The 12,368-nt window shown below is 38.3% G+C and overlaps 1 protein-coding gene across 2 annotated transcripts in view; it reads right to left on the bottom strand.

Moving 5' to 3' along the window:
* Positions 1 to 9,853: 9,853 nt before the first annotated feature.
* CA13 (carbonic anhydrase 13) overlaps positions 9,854 to 12,368 on the bottom strand; it is a 31,280-nt gene continuing 28,765 nt past the window's right edge. For both annotated transcript variants that reach the window (XM_004320540.3, XM_019926312.2), the window contains one exon: positions 9,854 to 12,210. In XM_004320540.3, coding sequence (XP_004320588.1) covers positions 12,091 to 12,210 — 120 coding nt within the window. In that variant the 3' untranslated portion in view covers positions 9,854 to 12,090. The remainder of the gene's footprint in view (positions 12,211 to 12,368) is intronic.

Raw genomic sequence — 12,368 nt, 5'->3', positions numbered from 1 at the left:
TTGCAGAAGGTCTCTAGACTTGGAGAACTCTATCAAGGTATATCAGCTTGTGAGACTCCTTAGGAAAGTGGCGTGATGGCCAACATCTGACCACACATCCCCATTTTGTACTGCTTTGACATAGCAAGAAAGCTGAATTCTAACTAATCTGCCAAGATAGATTATTACTCTTTTTGAAGAGAAGAAGCAAGAACAAAGGTAGAAGCCTTAGAGAGATAATGCCCTAAGGGTGGACTAGAAGGAATGATGGAAAGGGGAAGGTCACAATAAATGTAAAAGATGAGGTTAGGAAAGGGTATGGGAAAGAAACTTGCAGTTCATAGTCAGAAACATTCAGAAACACACAATGAGAAAAAGAGAAAGATCTGAAAAGAAATTTTTCAAAACTGAGTGCTCAGAACGGGAGGAAGAGCAGTTTGCTAGGAGCAAAAAATAGATGGGAAATTTCTGTTGGCAGAACCCAGGGAACAGTTGGACCAGGACCTCAAGTGACTATAATAAGCAGTTCAGCCTTGAATTCAAGGAGTTAACCTAAACGTAGAGAGAATTATAATGTTAATTCAGCACCTAAACAGGAATTAATGCAAATTTCCTGGCCTTGAATTTGATGTTGGTAAGAGTAAATCTAGAAGTACCTGTAATAGAACATAATCCTATGCCAAATACTGCATTCAATCTATTTTGATATGTTGTTTTGGTTGAGTATATGAAGAAAATCTATTCTTACAGGGACATGAACTTGGAAAAGGGTAGAGTTTTCAGGTAATAGTGGGTATTCTTCTTTGATATTCCACCAAAATTTATAAGTAATAGTTCTTCAAGGTTATTTGTAATATGCAATATAGTTTCATTAGAACTATATCAAGAAACTTTTTTACTCTGTTTCATTAAAAAAAAATCCTATATCAAATAATGTGAGACTATGTGACTACAGTTTACCTTTTTTATATGTGAGTTACATATATATATATATATATGTATATATATATGGTTTTATTACAGCATAACCCAGTCTGTTTATTAGAACTGATTACAGCTCTTTCAGAGGAAAAGAGTGCTGAGAAGAACAAGGGATGGGACACTGAATCATGGTATGGTCTACAGGGGGGTGGTTGGGTGTTTCTCAATCCTTTGATCTCAAGATATTTTACACTCTTAAAAGTCACTGAAGACCCCAAAGAGCTTTTGTTTATGTGGGTTATATCTTATTAATATTTACTGTACTAGAAACTAAAGCAGAAGTATTTATTAATTCATTTAAGGATAATAGATTCATGTCATAAAGTAACATAGCAGATTTTATAAAAATAACAATATTTTATAAAACAAAAAATGTAATTAAAAAGTTGCACTTACATTTTTTAAACCCCTTTAATATCTGCTTAAATAGAAGACACCTGGATTCTTATATCTGTTTCTGCATTCAGTCTGTTGTGATCAGCTGTTTTATTTGAACTACTTGAAGTAAATCCAGTCTCACACTGACGTGTAGCTAGAAAATGGAGGGGCATATTAACAGCCTTTTCAGTAACTGTGGATAGTATTCTCCTTCAGTACTACACCAAAGCTTAACAAGTGGTAGTTTCTTAAAATTTGTGCATAAATAAACCATATGAATGAACTTTCCATACTCTGTTCCATTAAAATCTATTGGTCTGTCTCGTATTTCGAATAGATATTTTACTTGTGCATGATTTTGTAACACCATATACTGTCTCATTAGAAAATATTGATTCACTAAGTGACACATATGTTCAAAATGTTGACATGACTCATTATACAATATCAAAAAATCACATTTTTTAAACTTACCCCTGGTCTCATCAGAAATATCTTTAAGCATTGAGAAGCGGGCATGCTCACAGAGGCAGATAGAAATTTTCCAAAATCCTAATTTTCTCTTGAAAGTTCTAATTTTATCTTTGCCAACAAACACTTTTCGTTGTCTTTGTTGAAGTGACAAACTCACTTTGTTCATTTGCAAGAAAATATTTGCCAGTTAGCCAAGTCTGAACATCTGTAGTTTGTCAGTTGCTCTTTCAAGTCAACATGATGCTTCATGAAAAAAGTGGTTAATTTAGTTTGCAACTCAAACCATCATGTAAGTGCTTTCCCTAATGAAAACCATCATGCTTTAATGTGCATCAGGACTTATTGCAGACTTTACATCAAATATTAAAATAATATGTCCTCAGGGTACATGCCCAGTAGTGGAATTGCTGGGTCATAAGGTAGTTCTTTTCTTTTTTTTGCTTTCTTTAATATCTTTATTGGAGTATAATTATTTACAAGAGTGTATTAGTTTCTGCTTTATAATAAAGTGAATCAGCTATACATATACATATATCCATAACTCCTCCCTCTTGCATCTCCCTCCCACCCTCCCTATCCCATCCTTCTAGGTGGTCACAAAGCACCAAGCTGTTCTCCCTGTGCTATGCGGCTTCTTCCCACTAGCTATCTATATTACTTTTGGTAGTATATATAAATCCATGCCACTCTCTCGCTTCGTCCCAGCTTACCCTTCCCCCTTCCAGGTCCTCAAGTCCATTCTCTACATCTGCGTCTTTATTCCTGTCCTGCCCCTAGGTTCTTCAGAACCTTTTTTTCTAGATTGCTTATATATGTGTTAGCATACAGTATTTGTTTTTCTCTTTCTGACTTACTTCATTCTGTATGACAGACTCTAGGTCCATCCACCTCACTACAAATGACTCAATTTCGTTTCTTTTTATGGCTGAGTAATATTCCATTGTATATATGTGCCACACCTTCTTTAACCATTCATCTGTCAATGGACACTTAGGTTGCTTCTGTGTCCTGGTTATTATAAATAGAGCTGCAATGAACACTGTGGTACATGACTATTTTTGAATTATGGTTTTCTCAGGGTATATGTCCAGTAGTGGAATTGCTGGGTTGTATGGTAGTTCTATTTGTAGTTTTTTGTTTGTTTGTTTGTTTTGTTTTTTGTTTTTTTTTTCTTTGCGGTACGCGGGCCTCTCACTGTTGTGGTCTCTCCTGTTGCGGAGCACAGTCTCTGGATGCACAGGCTCAGCGGTCATGGCTCATGGGCCCAGCCGCTCCGCGGCATGTGGGATCTTCCTGGACCGGGGCACGAACCCGTGTCCCCTGCATCGGCAGGCGGACTCTCAACAACTGCACCACCAGGGAAGCCCCTATTTTTAGTTTTTGAAGGAACCTCCATATTGTTCTCCTTAGTGGCTGTATCAATGTACATTCCTACCAACAATGCAAGAGGGTTCCCTCTTCTCCACACCCTCTCCAGCATTTATTGTTTGTAGATTTTTTGATGATGGTCATTCCGACTGGTGTGAGGTGATGTCTCATTGTAGTTTTGATTTGCATTTGCACTAATCTAATGATTAGTGATGTTGAGCATTCTTTCATGTGTTTTTTGGCAATCTGTATATCTTCTTTGGATAAATGTCTATTTAGGTCTTCTGCTCATGTTTGGATTGCATTGCTTGTTTTCTTGTTATTGAGCTGCATGAGCTGCTTGCAAATTTTGGAGATTAATCCTTTGTCATTTGCTTCATTTGCAAATATTTTCTACCATTCAAAAAGGCACATGCATCCCAATGTTCATTGCAGCACAATTTACAACAGCCAGGACATGGAAGCAACCTAAATGTCCATCAACAGAAGAATGGATAAAGAAGATGTGGTGTGTGTATATATATATATATATATATATATGCGTGCGCGCACACACACACACACACACACACACACACACACACACATACACACGCACACAATGGAATATTACTCAGCCATAAAAAGGAATGAAATTGGGTCATTTGTAGAGACGTGGATGGACATAGAGACCCTCATACAGAGTGAAGTAAGTCAGAAAGAGAAAAACAAATATCGTATATTAACTCATATATGTGGAATCTAGAAAAATTGTATAGATGATCTTATTTGCAATGCAGAAATAGAGACACAGATGTAGAGAACAAACGTATTGACACCAAGAGGGGAAAGGGGGAGGGTGGGATGAATTGGGAGATTGGGATTAACATATATACACTATTGATACTATGTATAAAATAGATAACAAATGAGAACCTACTATATAGCTCATGGAACTATAAACAGTGCTCTGTGGTGACCTAAATGGGAAGGAAATCAAAAAAAGAGGTGATATATGTATACATATAGCTGATTCACTTTGTTGTGCAGTGGAAACTAAGACAACATTGTAAAGCAACTATATTCCAATAAAAATTGATTAATTTTTAAAAAGGCCATAAAAAAAGAATATGTCCTCAGGAGTTGAGATTAATAATTAATCTCAAATTAATTTTTAATAATATGAACACAACTAATCATTTTTACTTAAGGACATGGACATTTTTAAGAGAAAATGGCTTTTTAAACTATGATTTCATGGTGATGAAGAAAAAATGACTACAAATACCATTTACAGTCACAGCCCTGATGCTAAGAAACCAACAATTTTAAACATCATCGCTTTTGCACCAGCATTCCAAATGTCCAATAGTGAAAAAGGCAAATAGCATCCTGGGACTATTAGAAAATAGTTTTGACTTTACTGACCCTTTGAAAGTGTTTCAGGACCCTCAGGGGTCTTCTGGCCAGACTTTGAGAACCACTGGTCTCTGGCATGGGCTGTGGAAGAAAATTCCCTGATTGTCCAGATGATGGCAGTAGAAGGTTTTAAGAGGAGAGATATGAGGACCTTGGCTTTTACAAGAAGGGCGATACTTGTCTGGAGATGATCTTGGGGAGAGGGTGTTCCCATTTAGTTACAACACAACAGTGCAACCTATACCCCCCTCCCATTTATCTTGGATTAGTTTCACAACTGATACACTAACATTTCCTTAGGTAACAAGTTGCTTGGATTTTTAGGTCAATAACTTATGGGCAGTTGTTATTTTATTGAGAAAGAATAGATTTCAAGATGTGCTGATTTTACACAAAATCAGAGCACTTCTTATTCATTCTTGTGCTCACTCATTAATTCTTTCAACCAAAGCTTCTTGAGCCGCCTGTAAAGACAAGGCATTGTGAACAATAGGCATGATCAATCCACACTGGTTGCTAGACAAATTCAAAGGAGGCTAAAAGAGGTGAGGACAAGTTCTAACAAAGACACCTCTGCCTCCTTGGAACCTGGGAGAGCCCAGCAGGAGACAGACCACAGTGGTCAGAATCCAGCGTGTGCACATGAACCCTACATGGAAGACCCACTGATTGGGTCAGCAAGTAGTTCTGTCCCGCTGAAAATGCCAGGTTCCCCAATTCCAGGTTGGGTACCTCACTCTGACAATCCCTGTGCTTCTTCATCACTGTAGGAAAGTATCAATTTATCACTTCATCAAAGCATTAGTAGAAAACTTTTAAATCTTGTGCCCTTCTTGAAATGCTGACCTTGCATTTGACTTGAGGTACTTGATTCTCCTTAGATGGATGATGGTTATTTTCTAGAAAAACTAAACTATCTCCTGAGTTTTATTCTTTTCAGGCCCTACTTCAGCCACTGTTTTATTTCAGAGTAGACAATCTTTTGTTTTTGCCACCCATAATCTTTTTTCCATTCTTCAGGTACTAACCCCAGTTTTCCTTTACCGCAGTCACCCACCCCCAACACAAACATACACACACACACATACACACACACACACACACACACACACACACACACACACAAACATGAACACTCTTAGTCTGTACAATTTGGGAAAGGGCTAACTCCACATGCTTTCCCAAGCCAGATAGAAATACACTGGCCAAGATGACTTGATTAAGGATGGGCATGTGACTCAATGTGGGCAAATGAGAATTCAAAGTAGATAGAAAAAATTTTAAGTCTTTGGAGAAAGAAGCTCTCCTTTTGTCACTGGTGTGGCTTGCAGGAGATGTTTAAGTATATAGGTGGAGCCTTCCTTCCTTCCAATATGAAAGGCGAGTCTGACTATTGATGGCACCCACAGAGGCGGAGGTGTCCAAAAGGAAAGGAGATCGAGGCCTGATCTTAATCCCTGGTTTCAGCATGATGAAAGCAAGCTGTACCCCTGGACCTTTCAATTATGTGAATTAATAAATTCCATTATTTGCTTTAGCCATTTTGTATTGAAGTTTCCATTGCTCTCAAAGGAGTCCTCACTGACACATCTCCCTACCCAAGCACCAGGTACAAAACTACATAGAAAACCAGAGAGCCCAATTTCCAAATATACCACACTTGCAAATCTTTATGTCTTTGTTAATTTCTCCAGAATTAATTGCTCCATCTTCTCCATGTTCCCTTAGCACTCTACAGATACCTAAAATTAAAATACTTAACATTTTGTCTGATGCAATTCGTTTTTATAGTTGTCTTAGATTTTGAGCTGTTTAAGAGAAGGTATCATATCTTAATCTTTATATCTCTAGTACTTAGCACGACATTTACCACATAGAAGATGCCTGAAAACTTGTGATCAAATTAAATTTCCGGAGTAGGAGAAAAGTTTGGAAATGGTCTTTCATCTCTGGAGAATTCCAGCCTGGCATCATAGTCACTTGCTTGACCTGCATAATAGAGGTTCCCAGGTGTTGGTGCCTTGGATGGTTTTAAGCCCATTTTTTCTCAGATCTGTTCCTGGACCTTTCCACTGGTCTGCTCTGTATAACAGGAGGATGACCTTTCATGGTTCCATGCTATCTGACTTCTGGATAGGTTCTACCAGTGAGTATCAGTAGGAGTTTAGAGGATGGAATAAAGGGAGAAGCCACAATATTTCTCCTCCTCTCTCTACTTCAAGCAAGGACTCAGGTAGTGGCTGTGTCTCTCCAAAAAATAACCAGATCCTCCTAGTCAGGACATTAGTTTAAACTTCAGCTTTCAGCTTGATGGCCATGGCTCCTGGGCTCCAGGAACATTTCCTCCTCCTGAGGAAACTGAAAGCTTCCTGCTCTTGCTAATCTCTTGGTTTCCTGTCCACTTTGGTTTTTCAACATCTTCCATTACTTGTATAATCAATTCCAAACATTTAATACCCTCTGTTTGAAATACTGGGTGGTTCTGTTTTCCTGATGGAACCTGACTGATACTGTCATGTTTTTTAAATGCCAGCACCACTGAGTTATGTGTTTGTGTATGGGGCCCTCCCACACCCTCCAGTATAAGCCGGTAACAGATCAAGAATTACCTCCATAAGGACAGTTATTCTCAGAAGTCCCTGTTAACATACAAGTCCTTTTTTCTAGGTCATACCTTCCATAAGGAACTTGGGGTTGACTTATGATTCATCTGATCTCATTGAGTCACAAACCCAGAGTTTCTGCAACTCTCACTCCATGAAAACAGCTAAGACAAACTGGCCCACTTTCCACCCAAAGGCACTTGTAATGAAAACACACTCATTTGAAACAAGAAACTTTAATGTACCCACTTTCTTCCACCGGGTGACCTATGGAGGTGGGAGTGGTTAAGCAAGGACAGGTCGGGCAAGAAGACTCCTCTCAGCCCATGACAGGAGTTGGGGGGAACTCTGCTTGTTATAATTCCTCTCTAGGAAGGTAGAGGTGAGTTCCTAGCCACATCAGAGAAATCTCCAATTACTTCAATAAAGAATGCATTCCATTTACCAACAATGAGTATTCGTTATACATCAATCATGGTGCAAAGTGTAAGGGTGCAGGTAAGAATGAGGCACGTAAGCAAAATTGTGAAGTAGCTCAAGTTCATCTCGGTTATCCAAACACTCAGACCACTGACTCTTTTATATCATGTTGACATTCCGTTGTCAGTCTTTATTCCCACCAAAACCTGTCATGTAAAAATCAGTTATACTAAAGTGTAAAAATTATCCTCTGAGGGGAGTTTACATTTCAGTGGGTATTAAAAACCTCAACATAAGGGATTTAATCTTCTTCAGTAAATCTAAAATAAGAACAACTTGTGATACTTATCCAAGTGCCTGGATGGCTTTCTAGCCTCTGAAATGAGACCACTATTCCTTGGTCTACATTTTCTGCAGCTCCACTCAGAGGTATTAAAAACCTTTTACAAAATATTGCATTTCACTGCCACCTATGATAAAATGTGTATAGGCAAAGCCACATTTTCAATAACCTTGTGTTAGAAATAAGGAACCTCCCTGTGAACAGTCCAGTGAGTATTTCAAAATGTAACCTTGCTTTTCGCTTTCCCCTCCTTGCCCCACCTCCTCTCAGGGGACAAGGCAGCCCAGTGCAGGACATCACAATCCAAGCTGAGAGAAAAGGGCATCCATGCCTGTGGGCGTGAGAGGTCGGAAGTGGTGATGGGATACTGGTTAAACACAGAAGAAGTGGCCAAAGAAGTAAATGTATTGAGGATAATGAGAGCCAGGTTTCTCACTGTTGGAGAAGGGGATTAGAAATATGGAAATGGAGAACTAGAATGAACCCTGTAGTATTGGATTGAAATTAGAGATATGTGACAGGGCGAGAGGGAGTCATGGACATATACACACTAACAAACGTAGTAAGGTAGATAGCTAGTGGGAAGCAGCCACATGGCACAGGGATATTGCCTCGGTGCTTTGTGACGGCCTGGAGGGGTGGGATAGGGAGGGTGGGAGGGAGGGAGACTCAAGAGGGAGGACATATGGGAACGTGTGTATATGTATAACTGATTCACTTTGTTGTAGAGCAGAAACTAACACACCATTGTAAAGCAATTATACCCCAATAAAGATGTTAGAAAAAAGAAATTAGAGATATGAGTGTGAAATTGTGATTTTTAAAAATATAGATGCAGAAATATAGATGTTGTACATGTGAGTACACATTGTGCGTGTGTGTTTGTGTGTGCATTCCTGACCTCTGTTCACTGAGAGGATCTAGGAGTAGCAGTGCTCCAATAGCCATGCACCCATCTAGCACCCAGATGTTAGTTTTTTCAATACTATTTTCCACTAAAAGAAACCAGGGCTCCTTGGAGAAATGTTAGATTCCAGGGCAGGGGAAGGTGCAGAATGAGCTGAGCCAGGAACATCACACTGCTGTCAGAAATAAGAACATGGGGACAAAGTGTCAAAAGGGCACAGAAGCCAGCTTGGAGATGCTCCTCCTGGCCAATTAAGAAAAATATGCATGTGAGAATAGATGGTAATAGTGATAACAGTCTTACAGCCCACTGAATAAAACAGGGATCCCTTAAATCCATAGTGGAAACATGAATAAATTGGAGGTTTAATCAGAAACAGGATATTTACATAGTCTCAAAGCACATCCCCTCACAAATACTTGTTAATTACAAAGGAAAAAAAGGGTAACTTTGCAGTGGAGAAGCCTAGCAGACACCATCTTAATCAAGTGCTGAAGTGAATATACTCCATTAGAGGACAAATCAATTTGCCTGATAGGACCCAGCATTGCTTTTGTGATCTTCCTGACAACAATGCAAAATCTGGATCTAATCACAAGGAAATCTCGAACAAACCCAAATTGAGGGGCATTCTGTAAAATAACTAGCCTATCATCTTCAAAAGTGTCAAAATCATAAACAGCAAAGAAAGACTGAGGACCAGTGCCTGACCAAAGGAAACACAGCTAAGTGAACGAGTTACCCTCGAATGGCATAGTCAGTGATAATAAAGCAAGGTTAACCTCATGGTTGTTTTAGCTGTACTATGGCTCTGTAGGATAATGTCCTAACTTGTGAAAATATACACTGAAGTTTGTGGGATGATGCATTAACAGGTTGGCAACTTACTCTCAAATAATTCAGCGGAAAAAATTGTGTTTACAATTTCTCTGTGAGTTTGAAATTGTTTTCTAAATAAAAAGTGTAAAAATGTAATCTCATTCTGTATCTTGCATATACAAGTTCAAAGTTTGTCTTGTAATATTTATTGTGGTTGAATCCAATTTAAGTTAAAATACAAAATGCTTAACACATATAAATCCAATACAGGTGGGAAACAAGATTATCCATGCTGGTATTTACAACTCTTTAATCTTTTCAAAAGATAACAACTTAGACTTTAGATAACACTTAGAACTTTTTGCCTCTAAGAGATAAATTATCAGATAATCTTCAAGGAAATCAGTGCTGTGTAGATGTTTTTAGTCTACTAAAGTCCAATTTGTAGCATAGAACTGATGGAATACTGTAGCAGAAAGCTTAAATTATGAAGTGGTAATGCTCATACACAGTAATTAGAATCCCCATCCTACATGCTATTTACTTTCTCTGAGAAAACAGACTTCTTTCTCTGACTAGGATACTTCACAACATGTCTTTCCAAACTAAAGAAATTCATTCAACACTGGTATTTTTAAAACCAGTGAGAACTTCTGGTTACACAGGTAGATTTAACAAGTATTCCTTTAAGAAAAAACAATTTTCAAGGGATAACTTGCACTTTACTTGTTACATGAACTTATAGTGCATTTGATTGCAAGCAGCAAGATAATTACCAAAGATACAAAATAAAGTTTTTTAAATATTCAATTAATTAAATATTTGCTACTTGTCAATCTCCTGCAAGGCCTCAAGCTAGATACTGTGAAGGGGAAACAAAAAACAAAGGAGCTTTCATCTTCAGGAACTCATCTTAATGCAATCATATCTATCATTATTATACAATTTACTGATAATCGGTGATCTTATCAAGAACTATCACAGGGAATTCCATGGTGGTCCAGTGGTTCGGACTCGGTGCTTTCACTGCTATGGGCTGGGTTCGATCCCTGGTCGGGGAACTAAGATCGCACAAGCCATGTGGTGCAGTCAAAAAAAAAAAAAAAAGAAGAAGACTATCACAGAATACTTCCAATTATTAAAATCTACATTCAGGGGAAGAGAGGTGTCTTAATAAATCATCAAAATTAAGGAAACTCAGTTAAACTTTTCCCAGAAGATGACAGAAGTGTAGCACGTGTTCAAGTCTTAAACGTGATTAAGTTAATGCTTAGTGTCACTGTATTTGTACCAGAAAGAGCAGAAGGACCTCCCCCATCCTCCTTCACCAAAATCAAACAAAAATATACAAGAGATAATAGGTTAAAGTGAATATCAAGAGCCAACTTACAAAATTAAGAGATGGAGGGACATGTGTGTAAGGGGAGAGGGGTGTTGCCATGGAAATGGGTTGAAGGGTTTGTGACTGATTATATCTATGAAACTCAAGTAATGTTTCCCCATCAATTGACAAAACAATGACCTTCACAGGACTGCTCCCTGCTCTGTTGCCAAAACACAGGACAAAATTAGCCAATCTGTGCCTCATGCCCATGGGCAGCTCTGCCTGCACTGGTACCTTGTAATCTGTTTCAAACCATGCTAATGCTATAAATTGACAACCAATTTGTCTGATCAATTATTAGCCAGTTTATCATTAACATCACCAAGTGAATGCGATGTATGGCATAAGTCATTAAAGTTTAAAAAGCCATTTATATCCTGGGGAATTCCTCACCAAAATTGTATTGACTCTTTTTGAGCTGTGGAATAGATGCTTTAATTCACTATATCCCACCCCCACCCTGATAACTCTCCTCTTGTTCATTTTATTAGAGGTATCCTGCAGTGAGAAGCAGCAACACGATCCAAATGAAAATTCACTTTAAAAGGAAATAGTATCTACGTTTATGAATTGGAATGATAACAAGATATTAAGCGGAATCCCTTGTTTAGGAAAAGGTACCACAATCCTATCATTCTGGGAATGCATTTAAGTTTTTCACCAAACATCACTGAGAGATGTGACTGATCTGTCTTTATGGCAAGGGAAGATTTTTAATACGTTCTGAGGTTTGCAACGCCTGCCACGTTGTCACGCAGGTTAAAGTAGATGTATTCCGTGTGTTTTAAAACACACCAGTGTTTACTGCTTATATACCCAAGTATATACTGCTTATAAACTGCAAATCTGAGACAGATGACTTAAGTTAGTTTGATTAAAAAGATCTGATTTTCTTTGTGCTGAAACTGACAGCAAAATGGCACCCCATAAATTAGAATTCTAGGAAAGAACTGTTAGTAGGGGTTTTTGTGTTTGCTTTGTTTTGTTTTGTTTTCTCTCCACAGACACGTTTGGGGTGGTCTGTTGGTGACAACTTTTAATGGAAAGAGGCTCTCACTTTTCGGCCCTTCAGAGGCTGTGGTGGACGGTGATTGCTCAACAAAAAAGCAGCTGCTTTGCCCTCCCCTGTACACAAGAGGGTGCGGAATGTGGCCAGCTGTCGAAAAAAAGAGAAGAATTAGTTTTAGCATAGAAAGTCATGCCAATGTTAATGAATTGCCCTGCACAGAAAGTTAAGAAACTTATAAGCTTTCTTCTACTGGGAACTAAATGTACAATGTACAATGAAATGTACAATGAAAATGTACACAATGT

The sequence above is a fragment of the Tursiops truncatus genome, chromosome 17, assembly GCF_011762595.2.
Source record: "Tursiops truncatus isolate mTurTru1 chromosome 17, mTurTru1.mat.Y, whole genome shotgun sequence".
Taxonomy (NCBI): domain Eukaryota; kingdom Metazoa; phylum Chordata; class Mammalia; order Artiodactyla; family Delphinidae; genus Tursiops; species Tursiops truncatus.
The sequence above is the reverse complement of the archived record's forward strand: the minus strand, read 5'-3'. Positions and strand labels throughout refer to the sequence as shown.